The sequence below is a fragment of the Passer domesticus genome, chromosome 3 (genome assembly GCF_036417665.1).
Source record: "Passer domesticus isolate bPasDom1 chromosome 3, bPasDom1.hap1, whole genome shotgun sequence".
Classification (NCBI taxonomy): Eukaryota; Metazoa; Chordata; class Aves; order Passeriformes; family Passeridae; genus Passer; species Passer domesticus.
The window spans coordinates 73,152,911-73,170,168 of record NC_087476.1 but is presented as its reverse complement, the minus strand read 5'-3'; the positions used below and the strand labels follow the sequence as shown (position 1 = coordinate 73,170,168).

Genomic DNA, 17,258 nt, shown 5'->3' with positions numbered 1-17,258 from the left:
ACTGCACCTTGTTTACAAGGACCTTGTGGCAAAATGCAATATTAACTTTAAAAAATTTAAATAAAAAACCCACACAAAACTTAAAATACTAAGTAGCTTAACCTATATAAAACAGTGCTAAACCAAAGTTGAAATTATCTGAAGTACTCATGTAAAGGCTTCCTATGTGTGCAAGGTTTAGAAAAAACTTAGTCTTGAGCTAGTAAGTGGGTTTCCTAACACTTTAACAGCTCTTTTTAAATAAGAAAAATTATGGCATCAATCATTCTTTGCTTTCATGTTTGTATTACATAAAGCAAAGACTATATAACAGTAAAGAGAAAAAAATGTGTGCAATATCCTCATTTAATATTTCGTACAAATTAACATGAAAATACCAGCTTTAGAAAAACATTTGTTCTTTGTGATCAGTGATAAAGATTCCACTGGTCAATTTATACTATTGCACATACTCTGTTTAAATCCACTGGAGTAAGTTTGCATTAGCTTTAGGTAACAAGATTTTTAGGGGTGAATGAGGGACATGATCTGAAATCATTCTCCCTGTGCCACATTCAGGTTTTTTTCAGACTAGAACTGCAGCTTAAGAACATGTTGGGACTTAACGTGCAACCATATTTAGCACCTGTTCTTCCTACCAACACAAATCTAAGAAAATAGATATGCATATTTTCTTTTATATGAAGCACTCAAATTTAATTCACAGCCTGATAAATCAAATCACTTGCTGCAGTGATAAATTTTATATCAAATTTACCAAGCCTTAGTTCTAGTGGCAACCTTTACTAAAAATTCCAATGACATAAGCATTTTTAATTTGTTTAATTTGTTTTAATTTGTTCTTCCTCTAACAGATTCATTATATGACTTACCATTTGCAACTGGTCTTCCACTTTGATGCCTCTTTTTTTTTCAGGTTAGTATTTGGAGCAAACATGGCCATTCTACTAGACAGAAAACATACACTCTTATAAGAAATATTAAACCTTGCATGGGAGAAACAGCTTTTTTCAAAACAAAGCATTCCTATTTCCTTCTTACTATTTTCATTTGTGGGTAATGTCAATAGATAAGAGAATGTACACTTTGATGACAATATAAATGTCTACTATTCTAATGTCTGAGTTTGGACCTTGATTTCTGTGAGTTATTTGTTGAATAGTACATTCTGAAAGTCAAAATTCACAAAAATAAAGTTCTCAGACAATACTGAGACAAGCTGAAAAAGCAAGAGTCGAGTCAGATGAAAGAATCAGTATGCCAAATATGGATTTCAAAAGGAAGTTGGCCAATGACCAGATGCTGTGAACATTTTGGTTTACAAAATGTTTTTTTAATTCTTTTCTTTGATAACATAACTATTTTTCACAGGTAATTAATTTCACAGTCATGAGACTACACAGTTATGTGAAAAAACATCACACACCAATAAGACAGGGAAAGTAGTAATAATTCTACTGACCGTGGTGCTGCTGTATATCCTGATGACTTAATTTTATTATGGAAAACCAATGGTTTATCCTTCACTGTGTTCTTTACTCCTGTAGAAAAATAATTTAATTTACATTAAAATGTTTTTTAAAATTATATTTTTACAGTGAAAGTAGACAGTTTTGCACAATCTTGATGTTTCCTTATGTTACAAAACACATAAATGACCAATCACCTTAAAATAATGATCACTGAGAAAGATATATGAACTGTTACATTGTATAACATGCCCCCTCCAATTAGATTAATAAGTAGGAACTTTAAACTTCGAAGTAGCAATATTCTTCTGAATCACTTTTTTCACCATTCATTTCAGTTAGAAAATGTGTTTTCTAACTGCCTCTGCTTAGGGTTTGTATGCATTAGCTATAATGTACTCACAGCCTATATTTGGACTAAGGAATGGATCTAAAGGTCATTAACAAGCTGACTGGTTGGTACCTATAAGTATTTGTGTTCTTACACAGCTCAGGTTGTGGGTAATGTCTGTACGCCCAGTGCTGTACTAGGAAGTCCAGTGGGAACCCCTGAGCTCCAAACTGAGTATTTCATATCAGCAAACTAACTAACAAACTAAACAAGTAAATGTTGCACAGGGAAAAAACCCAGATGCATTGGGACACAATTACCTATGCTGAGGGTAGAAGTCCCATCACATGCCACAAACTATGCTTTCTCTTAATGCAGCAATGAGGCACAAAAAAGGCCCTTCCTGAGAAGTTCCCAGTACCACATGCCTTAACAGACCAAAGGATTGTATTACAGCACTTTTCCACCTGATCATTAGATGTCAACAAAGGCAGCACAGTTGTCACTGCTGGGTGTCCAAGGCAGCCTGGAATTCTAGATAAAACCCTGTAGATGTATTCTGAAAATACCATAAAAACTTAGAGATACAACCTTTGACATTCTAATGGGCACATTATGTGCAAATGGTAAGGATGAAAACATATTTTTAAATATTTTTTGATCTTCATTGTTGCTCACCAAAAAAAGCTACAAGTGCTTCAATGGCAACTGGACATCAGATCTTCTCTTTTTTTAAGCAGTAGAACATTGAGACAAAAATTAACTTCCTTAACAGTCAGTATTGGCAGAAGATTATTCAGAACAACAAAATATACCAACACATCTGAAGGTCAAAATTCACAAAAATAAAGTTCTCAGACAATACTTTCTGCAAGCTGAAAAAGCAAGAGTCGAGTCAGATGAAAGAATCAGGACGCCAAATATGGATTTCAAAAGGAAGTTGGCCAATGGTATATTTCATAACCAAAGCTAAGAAAGAAATGACAAATTATACAGAAAAATTTACTGCATGCTATGGAAAAAGAATGACTTATGAAAATGTAAACCTTCTACACTCTAACACATTTATAATTCACCTAAAGTTCTCAAACAATGGTTTTTCAAAAAAGAAAAATACTAATAACCATAATTTCAACTACATGTTTCATACATGTGTATGACATGAAACATTAATGGAGGTCTAAAATTCTTCCTACTGAAATAAAAATATAACAAAATATATATTTAAAACAAAAATTAATGTACTGATTGTATTAGGCACAAGCCAGCTGGAAGTCAGCTACTGTTATTAAAAATATAACTTTATTAATATTAATTTCAGGATTGGTTTACACTTACCAAGCATTTTATTAGAAGGTTCTTTCATGTTCTTCTTCAAACCTTTACACAATGGAGAATTTGCTAATAAAGGACTCCTAAGTTATAAAATAAAGCACAAAATTTTGATCAATGCAATGAACAAAAATGTCAAATCATAAAAAGGTGCCAAAACTCCTTTTTAGTTATTTGTCTGCATGTGTATGTACACATGAAATAGCAATCAGATTTTAATGAAAACAAGTTAGGCAGAGTGGATCAGTTATCATCTCAGATACCAAGCAGCACAGACAAACCTTGGCCTTGACTCAATTCACAGACCATTGCTTTTACATACTGGATTCCGGTTTTGTGAATATTAACTGATGATTTTATTTTAAGCACTGAAATCTGCATTTCAGTGTGTATTGCAAGGGTTTTTTCATCTTCAAAATGTCAGCATTTTCTCATAAACAGTTTCTAGGGACATAAAGGACACGAAAGTAATAACCAGCAGAGATTCACCAAGGGGAAGTCATGCTTGGTCATCTGGATAATCTCCTGTGGTAAAATGAGTGGTTTGGCAGATGAGGGGAGAGCACATGAGGATATTGTCTACTTTGACTTCAGTAAGACTTTCCACACTGTCTCTCATAAGAACCTCATAGAGAAGCTGATGAACTGTGGTCTGGATGAGCACACATTGAGCTGGATTGAAAACCAGATGAACAACCAGGCTCAGACTGTGATGATCAAAGTCTAGTTGGAAAGCAGGAACTAGTGGAGTAACCCAGAGTTTATAACTACATTCCATATGATTCCATGGATATAATAATTCCATTCAACATCTGCATTAATAATCTGGATAAGGGAGCAGAGTGACTCTCACCATGTCTGCTGATGACTCAAAGCTGAGAGGACTGTCTTAAAGAGCAGGTTGTGCTGTCATCCAGGGAGACATTTATTGTCTGCATAAATGGGCTGACAAGCAACCTTGTGAAGCTCAACAATGTGAAAGGCAAAGTCCTGCAGCAGAGAAGGAATGAGCCCATGCAGCAATACAGGCTGTAAAGCAGACTCTTGAGCCAGGCTCTGTGCCCTAAACCCAGCAGCAGGACAAGAGGCAATACACAAAAAATGAAACACAGGATGTTCTCTCTGAACACTAGGAAACACTTATTTACTGTGAAGGTCATTGAGCACTGGCACAAGCTGCCCAGAGAGGTTGTGGCATCTCCCTCCATTGACACATTCTAAAGTTGTTTAGACATTGTGATGGTCAAATGACTCCGAGTGGCTCTGCTTGAGCAGGGTGGTTGGACAAGACCTGAAGAGATGCCTTCCAAACTCAACCATTCTGTGATTCTGTGATTTCTCCCTCTCAATACGACTAAAGCATGATAAGAAAAGAAGTAAAATCAAACCATGTCAACAAGCAGCACTGCAGAAAATCGTATGACACACTGTAGTGCCAAATAAACAAAAATGGAGAGAAAACATTTAATAATTCTGTACCTGGCAATAACTGATAGACTTTTCTCATTTCCACATGGGAGAAAATCACTGTGCTGAGTTCTCACCAATGCAGCAAGGTTGACTTCCAACATAGCAATCATATCTTCAAACATCGAGGCAATCAAGCATAAAACCTGCAGTAATCACCATAAATTAACATTCCATTTACTTAATAATTTAAGTTCAAAACATAATGCATTTATGATAAAAAATAAAATCAATTTTTGAAATTTGTAAAAATTAATCAAAAATATCCATGGGTTTTGTCATGAAGAGCATTAAGTGGTAGAGTGTTTAAAGCTACCCTTCAAAAATATGCTTATGTTGATTAAATGTGTTTTAACAAACTTATATACATAACAGTGGCAGAAATTCCAACATCACCTACACTAGAGACTATTCTGCAGCAAGGGTTGTGAGAAAAGAAGTACACATGGAAGAATGGCTTCAGCAACATGATGAGAACATGCTAAGAGCTGAATTTAAAAAAAAATCCTTCTCTAAAGCAAAAGACTTTTACATTAAATATGTAGCCTAGACTAAGCTTACGTCTGTAGGAAAACTGCAAAATCAAAAATGGAGTATACAGATAAGAATGCCTTCCATTTTTTTAAAATCACTTTTAGGGGCTTTCAACAGAAATTTTCTCACAACCCAAATAGTTTTGACAGATCCTTTAGAAGGATTCAGAAGTAGCACATCCTAACTTTTTTTTTTTTTTTTTTTTTGCAAAACAAGGCATAACCATTTTTTTCCCCTTAAAAGATTTCCTCTACTTCTTCAATGGTCATCCTTGACATTCAAGGTACACCCAGAACACTGTAACAATTCACCTTTTCCTTATTAATCACTTTAGACTGTATATAACCTGTGAGAGCTTCAAAACAGCAGATTCCATAATGAAGAATTAACCCTCTTCAAAAAAATTACTGTGTAAATCATATTAAATAACACAAATCTGAGCACTACTCTGTTAGAAAAATGTGTAAATATTTATTGAAAATAACTGTAACTGTTAACATTTATTAAAGCAATGTTTACTGTATACTGACCTTTCCATTAGCTGCCTTCCTTGTTAACGCACATGATCTGGCAATCCAAATGCTGAGGTCACTGTAATCTTTACCAAGAAGAAAAGTGCTATAAAATAATGCCTGCATTTCACAAGAACAAACTAATCTCCAAGACACACACCAAAAAAAATCACTTATACTAATTTGACATGACCCTAATCCACTGTCTTCAGAGTATATACTTCTATTTTACCCTGAAATTATAATGGAGTAGAATAACTTGTATTTAACACTTGTATTTAACACTTATGAGCTGCAAAATTGAATAAAAATTAATGGCTAGCCACTGCACAGATCTAGCAAAAACATGTTTTCTGAGAAAAGTCACCAGAGCCGGGAAAACTTATAAAAAACATTAGGAAAAGAGCTTAAAAAACATTTGGTTTCTATTGTATTCTGCTATTTCACAACCTAATTCTTACACTATTTATGTCAGATAACAGAAGCAATCATATTATCATGTAATCATATATCTTTTAAACATACCTCTATAAGATAAAACAGCTTCTAATTCAAAGTTTGCCAAATTAATTATTAACAAGCCAGTAGAGGTTCCTATCCAAAAATAGCTAGTATTCTGGGAAGAATATCTATTAAAACAAGGAGAAAAATACCTCTGAGTAGGATAAAGAAGCTTTTCTTATTATCATACAACAAAGAGAAATAGGGTTTTTTGATTCTCATTGCCCAGTCCCAGTACAACAATAACAGAGCACACACAGAAAAAAATACATTAAATTTAAAGCTTTTTTTTTTCCAAATCTGTAGCTCAAAGTTTCAAGCAAAATTGGTGAAGTTCTGAAAACTAAGAGCAGAACACAATCCTTCATTTCATGTAAGTGCTTCATGGCACATCTAAAACTGCACAGAAAATACTTTTCTTCAAAAAATTACTGTGGTTTGTAAAGAGTTGGGAGATGCTGTAAAAACACACACAAAAAGAAAATTCAAACCAAGAGGCAAATCCACTCATAGTGTACTTTTACCACTCTTATATGAACACCCAAAACTCAGGGAAATTCAATGTATGTTTTTACAAAATTAAAGGACAGAAGAAAAGCCAGCACAAACTGAAGGGGAAAAGCCCCAGGCAAGTCTGGAATGTCTGTCTCAGCCTGTGCTTAGTGGCAGCACTGTTACAGTTGGGTAATGAAATTCAGCTGCTTGCTGCAAGCACCACAGAGTAAACCAGCGGGTTTGTTAATTTCAGTTACCAGCCTCACAGAAGAAATATATTATCAAGAATAAGACAACTGTAACAAAATAGCAGTTGTCATTCTCAAAAAAATAAACATTTTTTGATGCCACAATAAATAAAAATTGGCATCAATATTTTAATAAATTTTCCAAATAGTAGTCAGTAGACTTACTAGTTTGATTTAAAATCAGACCACAAGAGTTGAAGTAAGGATATGGAAAAATATGAAGCTGTAAATTTATTAAAAAAAAAAAAAGGAAAAAAACCCCAAATGTATACAGTCAAATCTGTTAAGAAGCAGACTGGAATAGACAGTTTCATTTCTGGTTTGTGATAATTTTACATTATATTATTAATTTTACTTGTGATTTGCACTATTTTCATTACAGCAGTAACAGACGATTTAATTTGCAAATTCTTTAAATTATGTATAAAGTGTCACTAACATGTTATTATGAACACCATAAAGTGATATATACAGGAAGTTTAACACACTCTGACTTTACAATAATAAAATCCATTGTGATGGGATTGCTCAATGTCAAAAAGCTTAGGAAAGTGTGAGATGCCTAATTTTGGACATCAGTGTTCCAAAAATGTCTCATTGCTGCTTTTCACTGCAGGCAGGAAAAGCAGTATATCAGGGATTGCTCAAATGTTCAGACAAATCTGAAACACCTGATAAAACCAACACACTGTCTTTAAAAAATAAATAGAAAAAAATTTTATAAACACAAAACTCTCAACCCAAAATATAATGGAACTTAATTAACACTAAAAATTTGTGTTGGCCATGGTTGTTTATAAGCAGAACAAAACCTTAAACTGTGATGTGATAGCTGAAACAACAAAAAGACCTTAGATATACACTGTGAAGCAGTAACAGGTGGGAATAGGAAAGTGATTTTATCTCAATTCAGAAAATTATTTCAAATAATATATCATTGTAGATCCATTTCAGGCAATCATGTCCCAAAAGGGGATCGAAAAACAAATAAGATTGAGTTTCAGAAATTTCCAAAAGCCAATGTTAAAAATGTTATACAAAATATGCCTTCTACAAGGTACAAACCATTTTACCCAGAAGTAACTTGTTTGTGAGCTGTAATTTGCTATTCAAGAAGGGAACATGATAGTGGCTGGTGCTGGACTATCAGAGCAAAAAACATAGTAAAAGCCTGTATGTGAAAAGGGAGTAATTCAGACTAGACGTAAAATTGAACGAGTCAGTTCCTGAAACAACTTCACTATGGACATGGTGGATTCTTTATTGCCAGAAAACTTGTTATTTTTAAAGATATGCTGCTATTCAAATCAAACTTACAGGTGTGATGAAGGCAAAGCTTTGATGCTTTGAGAGTGATATTATACAAGCAATAAGACAGACTGCAATAATTCATTATCTGACCTTCAAGTGCTGTCACTGCATTAAAATATGGCTGAGATGTGCATCTTAAAAGTCACCACTTCCTTCCTCTAAATGGTGGTTCTTCTAAATATGCAGGCATCATGAAAAAAACCATGAATAATTACTTAAATTAATGTAAAGACAACCCAAATTGTCCAGGACTGCTGGTTATTTTTCTTCTTTTTTTATCAAAAGTTATTTGTATATCGAACCAGAGATTAATCAATTTCATCTGAATAACCCACTAGAGAGCAAAGATTAGGACAGGAGTTTTCTAAAACATGGTGTGACTGAGAAATTTATACAAGTGACAATCATAAATTACAACACAAACAGGTTGTTATTTGAGACAGTTCTTGTGGGAGTGTCCTGAACAGATCTCCAGGTGCCTGATAGTATGGTTAAGCTTCTCTTCAGGAAAGAAATGCAATGTAAGGATTAATTCTACCTTGCTAACCAATTCCATGGGAATGAGTAAAAGCATCATATTCTGAAACATCTGTCCCTCTGACAGAAGTTTGACTGGAGCAGATTATGTAGTTGAAAAAGTATTTAAACTTGGAAGACAAACTGACAGAGTCACACATTGGCTGCATCAGATATTTCTTTAGGAAAGCAAACTCAAAATAAATTTGATTTATTAATTACTTTTCAACTCATCTTCCCTGATAAGCTTGTATGAATAGATGTTACAATGGATATTCTCAATTACATTTTTATATAATTATTTTTCAGAATAAAACCCAGTTTTAACTTTGTATCAGCTTATGTACATTATCTTCCTAAAAGTAGGCCACTAAAACTTGCAGATCACTAAAAATATTATTTGACTTTCCTATTGCATTTTTCAAAAAAATACAAATTTGTAGTGAAAATAATCCAAGAACCAATAGAAACTCCAATAAACAAATTTGACTCAAATACTAGGTAATATTTTAAAGGACTTACATGTTTTCTTCATTATGGAAACATTCAAAAAAGTCACAATGCTCAATTAAGAGGACAGGCAATGATGTTTCCACTGATTCTTCTGGTCTCATGCTGTCTGTTCTGCAAAACTTGGAATTATTTTGCCCTTCACCTAAGAAAGTCAACAATACCAGCTATCAAAATACTATGAAATAAGGGAAACAGACAGGATTCAAGAGAAAATTTGTAGTAGTCATTAAAAACAGACCACACTCAAGACACTTGTATTTCAAAAGATGGATATTTCCTAAGCCCCAGTTTTCCGCATTATTATGTGAGGAAATAATACCCTCATATACCTAGAGACAAAATCCAAAGATCCTACTTATGAACTGAAAATAAGTTTGCAGATTTTAGATGCTTTCATCTCAAGAAGTGACACTGGAAGTCATATTCCCACAATGCTTAAATATGCTGAGTACCTTTCCACTGAGATTGGTTGTCTTGAGATTAAGTTACAACATAATCCAAAAGCAAGATGAAAATCCACCTCAGTTCCCTGTTCCCAAGGAGTCTCCAATCCATTCTGCATGCGTAATTCACATTCACGAACTACTAGCATCAGATTCAGCATTAGGCACAGACGTTACATCACTCTCTTTCAAATGTGAAAGTCAGATCCATAGATTTTAAATAATAACAAGAAATGTAGCAGTCTTTCTCCTTAGGTTAGGACTTCAGGATTATGGAAGCTGGAACACTAGGCAGGTAAGAATACAACAGACATTGATCCAGAAAAAGAGCAAGCAAGGAAAACCAGATTTCCCTTTCTGTAGGAAAGCCACAGCAGTGCTGAGGAGAGAGGGGTCTCCACCTCACTAGTGAGCAGGAGACCTCCCATTGTACCAAGACTGTCTCCTACTCATGGCCATCCTGAGTCACAACAAGGGAACAATCAAACCAGTCTGATACCAGGGAATCACCCTGCTGGGGTTACCAGGGCAGCCTATAATGACTTATATGTACTCTGTGTTATACCACTAGAAATATCACAGCCAGAGAAATATAATACTATGAAGGCACTGGTATAGACTAAAAAAATATAAGAAAAAAAAAAAAGAGAGAATCATAGGAACTTCAAAGGTAACTGAGAAATAGTACTCCGTTTTGACAAGGGATTAATTTTTAGATAACTGGTTCTGTTCTCACTGAGGCCATGGACAATGAATCCAATTAAAACAAATACTTAATAGTGCACATAATGCAATGTTTAATGAACAAATGCACTGGCCAAGAATTTATTACATACATACATACATACATACATGCATAATTCTTTCCAGACACACCAATGCCCAATCACATATCAGCTCCAGTAAGAATTCCATGCCACAGTCTAAGACTTATAAATTTATCACTTACAATAAATTTGCACGGTAAAAAAGCACACACTCAGTAGCCAGTAACAACTAGACTATACTATAAACAGCATTCTAGGAGCATTGTGCTACCTATCTTTTTGCCAGATTTCCACACTTTATTACAGAATTTCTCTTGCTCTTTCTTTAAGTCGATATGCGCTACGCAACGGTAATTATGATCACTGATTAAACTGAAGATCCAAAGCTGCAAGAAAAAGAAAATGCTATTGCAATAACCTTTTGACACTAAAAATAAAGCTTACATGAATACAAACTAAAGATCCAATATTTAAAACCGTAGATGTAATTAGTGAGCTTTTCTATATAGCATCTCGTTTTGCACAAGAACTCCAATTACATGTATCCCTAAGATTGTTAAAGATAATCAAAGCAGCAATGATCAGTTTGAGCTGTACATCTAATTCCCACATGTTTATATGTTTTTTAAAAAGCTCCTTATAGACTATTTCTCACAATTAAAAATCACAAGTAACATGCATGTAATTGCTCACTGGGTCATGTGCATGAATTTCATTTATACCTTTCTCAGATTAGACACCACTACAGTTAAAGCTTTAATTTTCTTCAGAATTTCTAAACAGTAACACTGAAGAAAAACATCTGGAAATTATCATGTAAATATATTCGTACCATTAAAGAAGTGGTGAAATGGACATTCACATTTACCACATTTTTATTAGAATTCTCACATGCTGAAATCATAGCCTCTTCCATTTAATTGTCATGCATTTTTTTTTTTTGGCTGAAATAGGAGAATCCTATTTTTCACCTTTTTTCCTTTAAAACAGATATATTTATAGCCTTTCAGTGTGCTCTTCTTAAATAATCACTGATTGTGCTCCTAAAAGTTTTCCTGGTTTTCAGAAAAAAGTTTCTGTGCTGTAATAGAGGTCTTATTTACCATTTATGGTTTACACTAAAAGCACTGAATTATGGTTACTAACATAACTCGTTTAACAATTCAAAAAACTTAGGCAGCTTGTGAACCTTTTTTATAAACAGAAGCACCAATAATAGTCTTGACATAGAGACTGAGTTTAATGAACAATTCTTACCTGTCCCTCAGCACATCCAGTGATAATCTGTTTGTTTTCTTCATCAATTAGCAGACTTAGCAAAGGAAATGCTGCTCAAAAAAAGACAAAAGCATTTCTAGAGCAGACACAGTCAGATATTACTTAAAATACGTGATTTAAAATTGAATCTTCTTATTTATAAAGTCAGGCGAAAAAAGCCCTTACTGCAGTTCTCATGGTTGTGCAGAGATCTGTGTGCCTCAGCCTTTGTGCTGCTGAGGGCTTTCTGTTTGCAGGTCTCTGGACTGCCCATCACCTAAGCTGCCATGGCAGTGGTTTCCTGCACCCTGTCACCCAAGCTGCTGTGGCATGGTTTGCAGACTTGTTTATGAAAGTACACTAAAACTATCCACTGGGAAGCAGACTTTAGAGGAAAAATTATTTACTGTTGGCTTTAAAGGATAGTATGTTTACTGTTACCGTGTCTATAAGAATTATTTTCACTAAATCAACCCAAAACTTCTAGAATAATCATAGATTATTATTTAGAGATAGGAGATTTTTGCTATGCAAAAATACCTTTAAAAATAGAAAAATTACCTGTTATTATTCCTGACTGATATATTAACTGACTGGTAGAATAGTCCCACACCTTGCAATAGAAAAAAAAATAAAAATATATATATATATGTAAATAAAGATAGGTATCTACTTAGGTATCTATGGAAAACACAATTTTCACAGCCATCATATGGTGAAAACAGAAAAATGCAGGCATTGAAAGTGATTTTCTTAGGAAAGAATTTCTTTTTCAGCACCTGTTTCCATTTATGAAGAGTTTTGTCCAACTGATAATCATCCCTGGTGAAAAAGGCAAACTCACATGATATGGATACATAAAGTATTAATTTTTCTTAACTTGATCTCTCAGTGATTTTAGCTAAATTTATGAAAAGACATACACAAAAAAGAAGAGAAAACAGGAAAGGGGTGCACTGCATACAGTAACCCAGTTCAATAATCCCAAAAAGGAAAATTCAAATTTATATCACCAGACTTAAAGGGAATTGTTTTCCTTCAGCTCAGCATACCTGAAACACTTCAGTTACTGCCAAGCTGATCAAAATATTTTATTTCTATTTGCCAGATGATAGTAATCACTAAAATTAATACTTCAGTGTGGAAAGCTCTGAATATACAAAACCTGCATTGTTCTTTTAAAAAAAAGTAATTAATTTTTGTTATGATTTCCCAAGCAATTTGAAGAACAATGTCCTTATCTCCATAATGTTGAAGATATTTTTTACTTAATCTTCAATGCATATTTAAAGGGGAAAATAAGAACACTTCACATATTCACTCAATTATTCTTTTTTAAGTTCATCTCTACAAATTCCTTGCCTTAAAGGTTCTGTCTTCTGACACTGATATAAGCATATTTTTCTCCCATGTGCAAAACTCAGCAGCAGTCACTGGAGACAGGTGTCCATCCAATTCAGCTAGTTTAGCTTCATTCTGTGATTAATCAAGTTAAAAATAAAAAAAGAATGGACTTCAACATAAAATTGAAAATGAAGTGTTTCAATAATTAGTAACTCTTGCTAAGCATTGCCAGATTTGTTTCCAAAGTATAATTCAGAAAGATTTTTCTTATTGAAACTGAAGTCCTGTACACCATCCTGCTGGCAAAGCCACTGCACATTACTTTTGCTTCTTCAGACGGAATGATACAGGAACAGTTTTTCAGATGACCTAAGAATATTTTCTACTTTTAAGTTATTGAGATACTGTTTCATTTCAACTCTTTAAACATAGTCTTCTATCTGATATATAATGCATTATCAAGTGCCAGTTCCTACTTATTTTATGACACAAAATGAATATTTTTGCTTAATTTTACTAACATTTCTTTATCATGATTTTAGTTGAAAGTGAATAAGTAAAAGAAATACCAGCACCATGGCTACAAACAATGCTATCTCACCTTTGCACTTAACACGTAGATCTGATTTCCAGCACATACTGCCACTTGTTGATCATCTGGACTAAATCTTATATGAAGAACCATTCCCAAAAGAGTTCCTATAACAGTTCCTCGAGGTCTAAACCCTGCAGCAATTGTATTGTTAATGAGACTCAGTAAAATATAAAAATCTGGTGCAGTGAGATTCTTAGAAACTTTGCATAGCAGTTACTAACCACAGAGTTGTCCCAGTTTCTGTCAGGAATATGTACAGAAAAACACACAGTTTAAATACACCAGGGTATTAGAAAGAAAAGCATAGCACTATGGACAACCAGAATTCCCCTATGGGCCCTGTTGCCTAGATATGATCTGTCACTCCTTATGATATTAATAATTCCCATCAAATCACGCATTCTTGCTTCCATTGAAGATTGCAAAGGAAATGATTTTTGTAGTAGGGTGATGTGCCCACGGAACCCACTAGTGCCACATTCATTTTGGAGGTTTGAAATCATAACTGAAGCCCAGAAAAATACAGCTTTGAAAATTACTTCTTCTGGGAGAATATGCCAGTTGCTCAGCCAAAAAGTAAAGAGGATTTTCTCTCTCTGCTTTTAATTTTTCGGTGGGAAAAGGCTGAAAGAGAAAGTACACCACTAAATATTACAGTCAGATAAGACTAGATCTGAGAACAGGTCATGTTTCTATCCTGTTTTCATGATTTCATTCTGGTCATCTCACTGGTTCAAGTAGATTGGTTTCTGCTGATCCTTATTTTACAATGCCGCCTTTAATGATGTGAGGATAGTTTGGATATGTCATTAAATTTTAGGATTTCATAGGGAACAAATTATATAGAATACAAGCACAACTACAGGCATGCTTTCAGGCTTTCATATTAGATGGTGTGGAGTCTTTTTACAATTTATTAACACGTCAAGGTCACACAAAGAATTCCTTAACTACTTTGACACAGTTTATAAGAAATAATATGAGAAAATATGCCAAGAATGTGCAGAGTACAGTCTGTGGAGACAAAGTCTCTACAGCATCTGCTGAAGACCCTGTAGATGGAGAGAAAATGAAAAAATCATGCAGCAGACAATCTGGATGCCAAATGCCTTTGTACCAAAACTACACACACTATTTATCTCTCTGCTACTTTCTATTCCTATCTTCCAGTTTTATTTCCTCCAAATTCATAGTCCCACTTTATTCCCAGTTCCTGAGATACCCATTGATTGTCTATGTTACTCTTACATGGATTAAAATTTAATACTGACCTTTATTTATAAAAAGCACTGATATTGTTAAACTTTACAACATTAGTTTTCATATTGCATAGATTTTCAAATTCAAAATGGAGCGGAGTACAAGAGAACTCTTTCATATTAAGTCATCAGCAAATCTCCAATCATAGGTAACAAGGAGGGTGTGTGGGACAGTACCATGCAAATTTAAATACTGACACCAAAAGGGGACAGACTGCCACTGGGAATCCAGTGAATCATAACTCTGGGGATCTTGCTCTTTTTTTTTTTTCTTTTTCTTTAATTATTCTACTTTCCAATGAATTTAAGCTTGGAGAGAGATTAGCACTGCTCCCTAGAATCTAATGCCATTGGTTGAGGCTCCAAACTAAGATGGTGGTCAGGACACTAAAATTCCTGTTTTCTGTGTGCTATGTCACCACAATGCTCTTTCACTCATGCACTCCCAAATCCGATACTTGCATTGGTCGCTCTCTCTCTCTCTCTCTCTCTCTCTCTCTCACACACACACACACACACACACACACACGCACACACAAAAGCAATGTTCCAGAGAAAGAAGGCTGGACACTGGTCTGAGTGACTGGCGGTGAATGGCTGCCTTTGCATCACTTCTTTGCTTATACAGATAACACATAGATTTTATATAAACAATACTCTACCTTCTTGCACTTTCTGCGTACATTCATCAAGATTCCATACTATCACATGTTCATGAGAGGCAGAGCAGACAAGAAGCGGATTGATTTTATTTCCAAATGACAATGCAGAAATTGAGTAATGATGCCCTGACAAATATAATGGCTGACAAACATAGATAAAGACGAGTTAAATTAATAACATCAAACAAAGATTATGAATCATAAAAAATGACAAATGGAACAATTAATTCTTATTTACAGCTTCAAAATCACCTAAACCACAGTGTAGCTGTACTGGTTTGGCTGGGATGGAATTAACTTTTTTCATAGCAGTTTGTGTGCACAATGCTTTGGATTTTGTGACAAAAACAGTGATGATAAGACAGCAATGTTTTGGCTGTTGCCAAATGCTGTTTGCACAGCATTGAAGACTTCTCTTTTTTCTCACTTTTTCTCAGTTTCCCCATCCCAATAATAAGCTGAAGACGCATAAGAGGCTGGGAGGGGACACAGCTGGAACAAATATTTCAGTTTGCTGAACTGGCAATTCCCTACCATATGATGCTTTGCTCAGCAATGGAACTGGGGGTATTGCATGCAAGAAGGTGTTGAGGGCCTGGGACATTGACTCTCAGATGGCTGTTGCTCAAAGCCTGTACTGGGATTAGTCTGGTTGTAGGGGGTGCCTTGGTATAGCTTTTTTCTCTCTCTTCCCTTCACTCATTAAACTACCTTTGAATCTACCCATGACTTCTCACTTTTCTCCATCCTATGCTCTCCCCTACCCTGCTGGGAAGGAGTCAGCCGGAGATTGGGTAATGGTTTAGGGGACAGCCAGGGTCAACCCACCACAACAGCTTATTTTATTCTTATCACAATAAAAAAGTTCATAAAAAAATGCTAGTACCCTTCCATCATTGAAGTGAAACCTGACATTTCTACATTGCCCTCATTTATTTATAAATTAATTTAAAGTAGCAGCCTATGAAGGCTGTTCTAGCTTTACCTGAGCAGTGGCTGTGTTCCAGATGCACAACCTATTGAGACTCGCAGGGAAAGCGCAGTGGTGGTGACTGCACGCCAGCTGAAAGAGCGGCTCTGGCAGTTTGCCTTTAAACAAGTGTTTTTCGCAGACAACGTGAGGATCACGCTGGCTTCCTCCAGAGGCGCAGCCGGCCCCGGCGCCCTCCATCCTGCGGCTGCGAACGGCCCCGCGGCGCAGCCGGACCACCGGGGCCGCCTTCCCCCGCCGGCTGCGTCCTGACCGCAGGGGCCGACGGCTTCGGCCCCGCTCGGAGCTCCCTCCCGCTGGAAGGCGGAGAGCCCCGACCCCGGCCGCGGCCCGTAAGCAGGGCAGCGCCGCCGCTGACGGGAGGCCGGACGGGACAGCTCTCGGCCGCCCGCAGAGCGCGGCGGGCCCGCGGCGTCAGCGCTGTCCCCTCACCTGGGCAACGGGCCCGGCGACAGCCGCCCGGGCTGCTTCCTGGCTCTCCGCAGAGATGTCCTGGGCTGCACGGAAAGCAGCATGGCCAGAAGGTCCAGGGGGGCCCCACTCTTGGGACGCCAGCTGGAGCACTGTGCCCAGAGCTGGGGACCCCAGGACGACACAGACAGGGACCTAGTGGAGCGGGTCCCTGTCTTCCTTAAGGAAGATGTGAACATCTCTCCTATAAAGACAAGAGGAGAGATTTGGGGTTCTTCACAGAATCACAGAGTCAGAATG

The 17,258-nt window shown here is 36.0% G+C and overlaps 1 protein-coding gene across 13 annotated transcripts in view; it reads right to left on the bottom strand.

Annotated features, from left to right (window-relative positions):
* WDR27 (WD repeat domain 27) overlaps positions 1-16,931 on the bottom strand; it is a 177,687-nt gene extending 160,756 nt beyond the window's left edge. For 4 of the 13 annotated variants that reach the window (XR_010358958.1, XM_064413929.1, XM_064413931.1 and 1 more), the window contains exons 1-14: positions 16,542-16,916; positions 15,557-15,698; positions 13,642-13,766; positions 13,059-13,172; positions 12,258-12,309; positions 11,697-11,767; positions 10,711-10,825; positions 9,239-9,371; positions 6,171-6,274; positions 5,664-5,731; positions 4,612-4,745; positions 3,139-3,215; positions 1,463-1,541; positions 873-947 (exon numbers count right to left, since the gene is read on the bottom strand). Coding sequence is in view for 12 of the 13 variants with exons in the window: in XM_064413929.1 (XP_064269999.1) it covers positions 873-947; positions 1,463-1,541; positions 3,139-3,215; positions 4,612-4,745; positions 5,664-5,731; positions 6,171-6,274; positions 9,239-9,371; positions 10,711-10,825; positions 11,697-11,767; positions 12,258-12,309; positions 13,059-13,172; positions 13,642-13,766; positions 15,557-15,698; positions 16,542-16,727 (1,475 nt within the window). In the remaining variant the exon portion in view is untranslated. Of the gene's footprint in view, positions 1-872; positions 948-1,462; positions 1,542-3,138; positions 3,216-4,611; positions 4,746-5,663; positions 5,732-6,170; positions 6,275-9,238; positions 9,372-10,710; positions 10,826-11,696; positions 11,768-12,257; positions 12,310-13,058; positions 13,173-13,641; positions 13,767-15,556; positions 15,699-16,541 lie in introns of all 13 variants that reach the window. The other 9 variants (XM_064413932.1, XM_064413934.1, XM_064413935.1 and 6 more) reach the window with 6 other exon arrangements.
* Between the last annotated feature and the right edge of the window lie 327 nt (positions 16,932-17,258).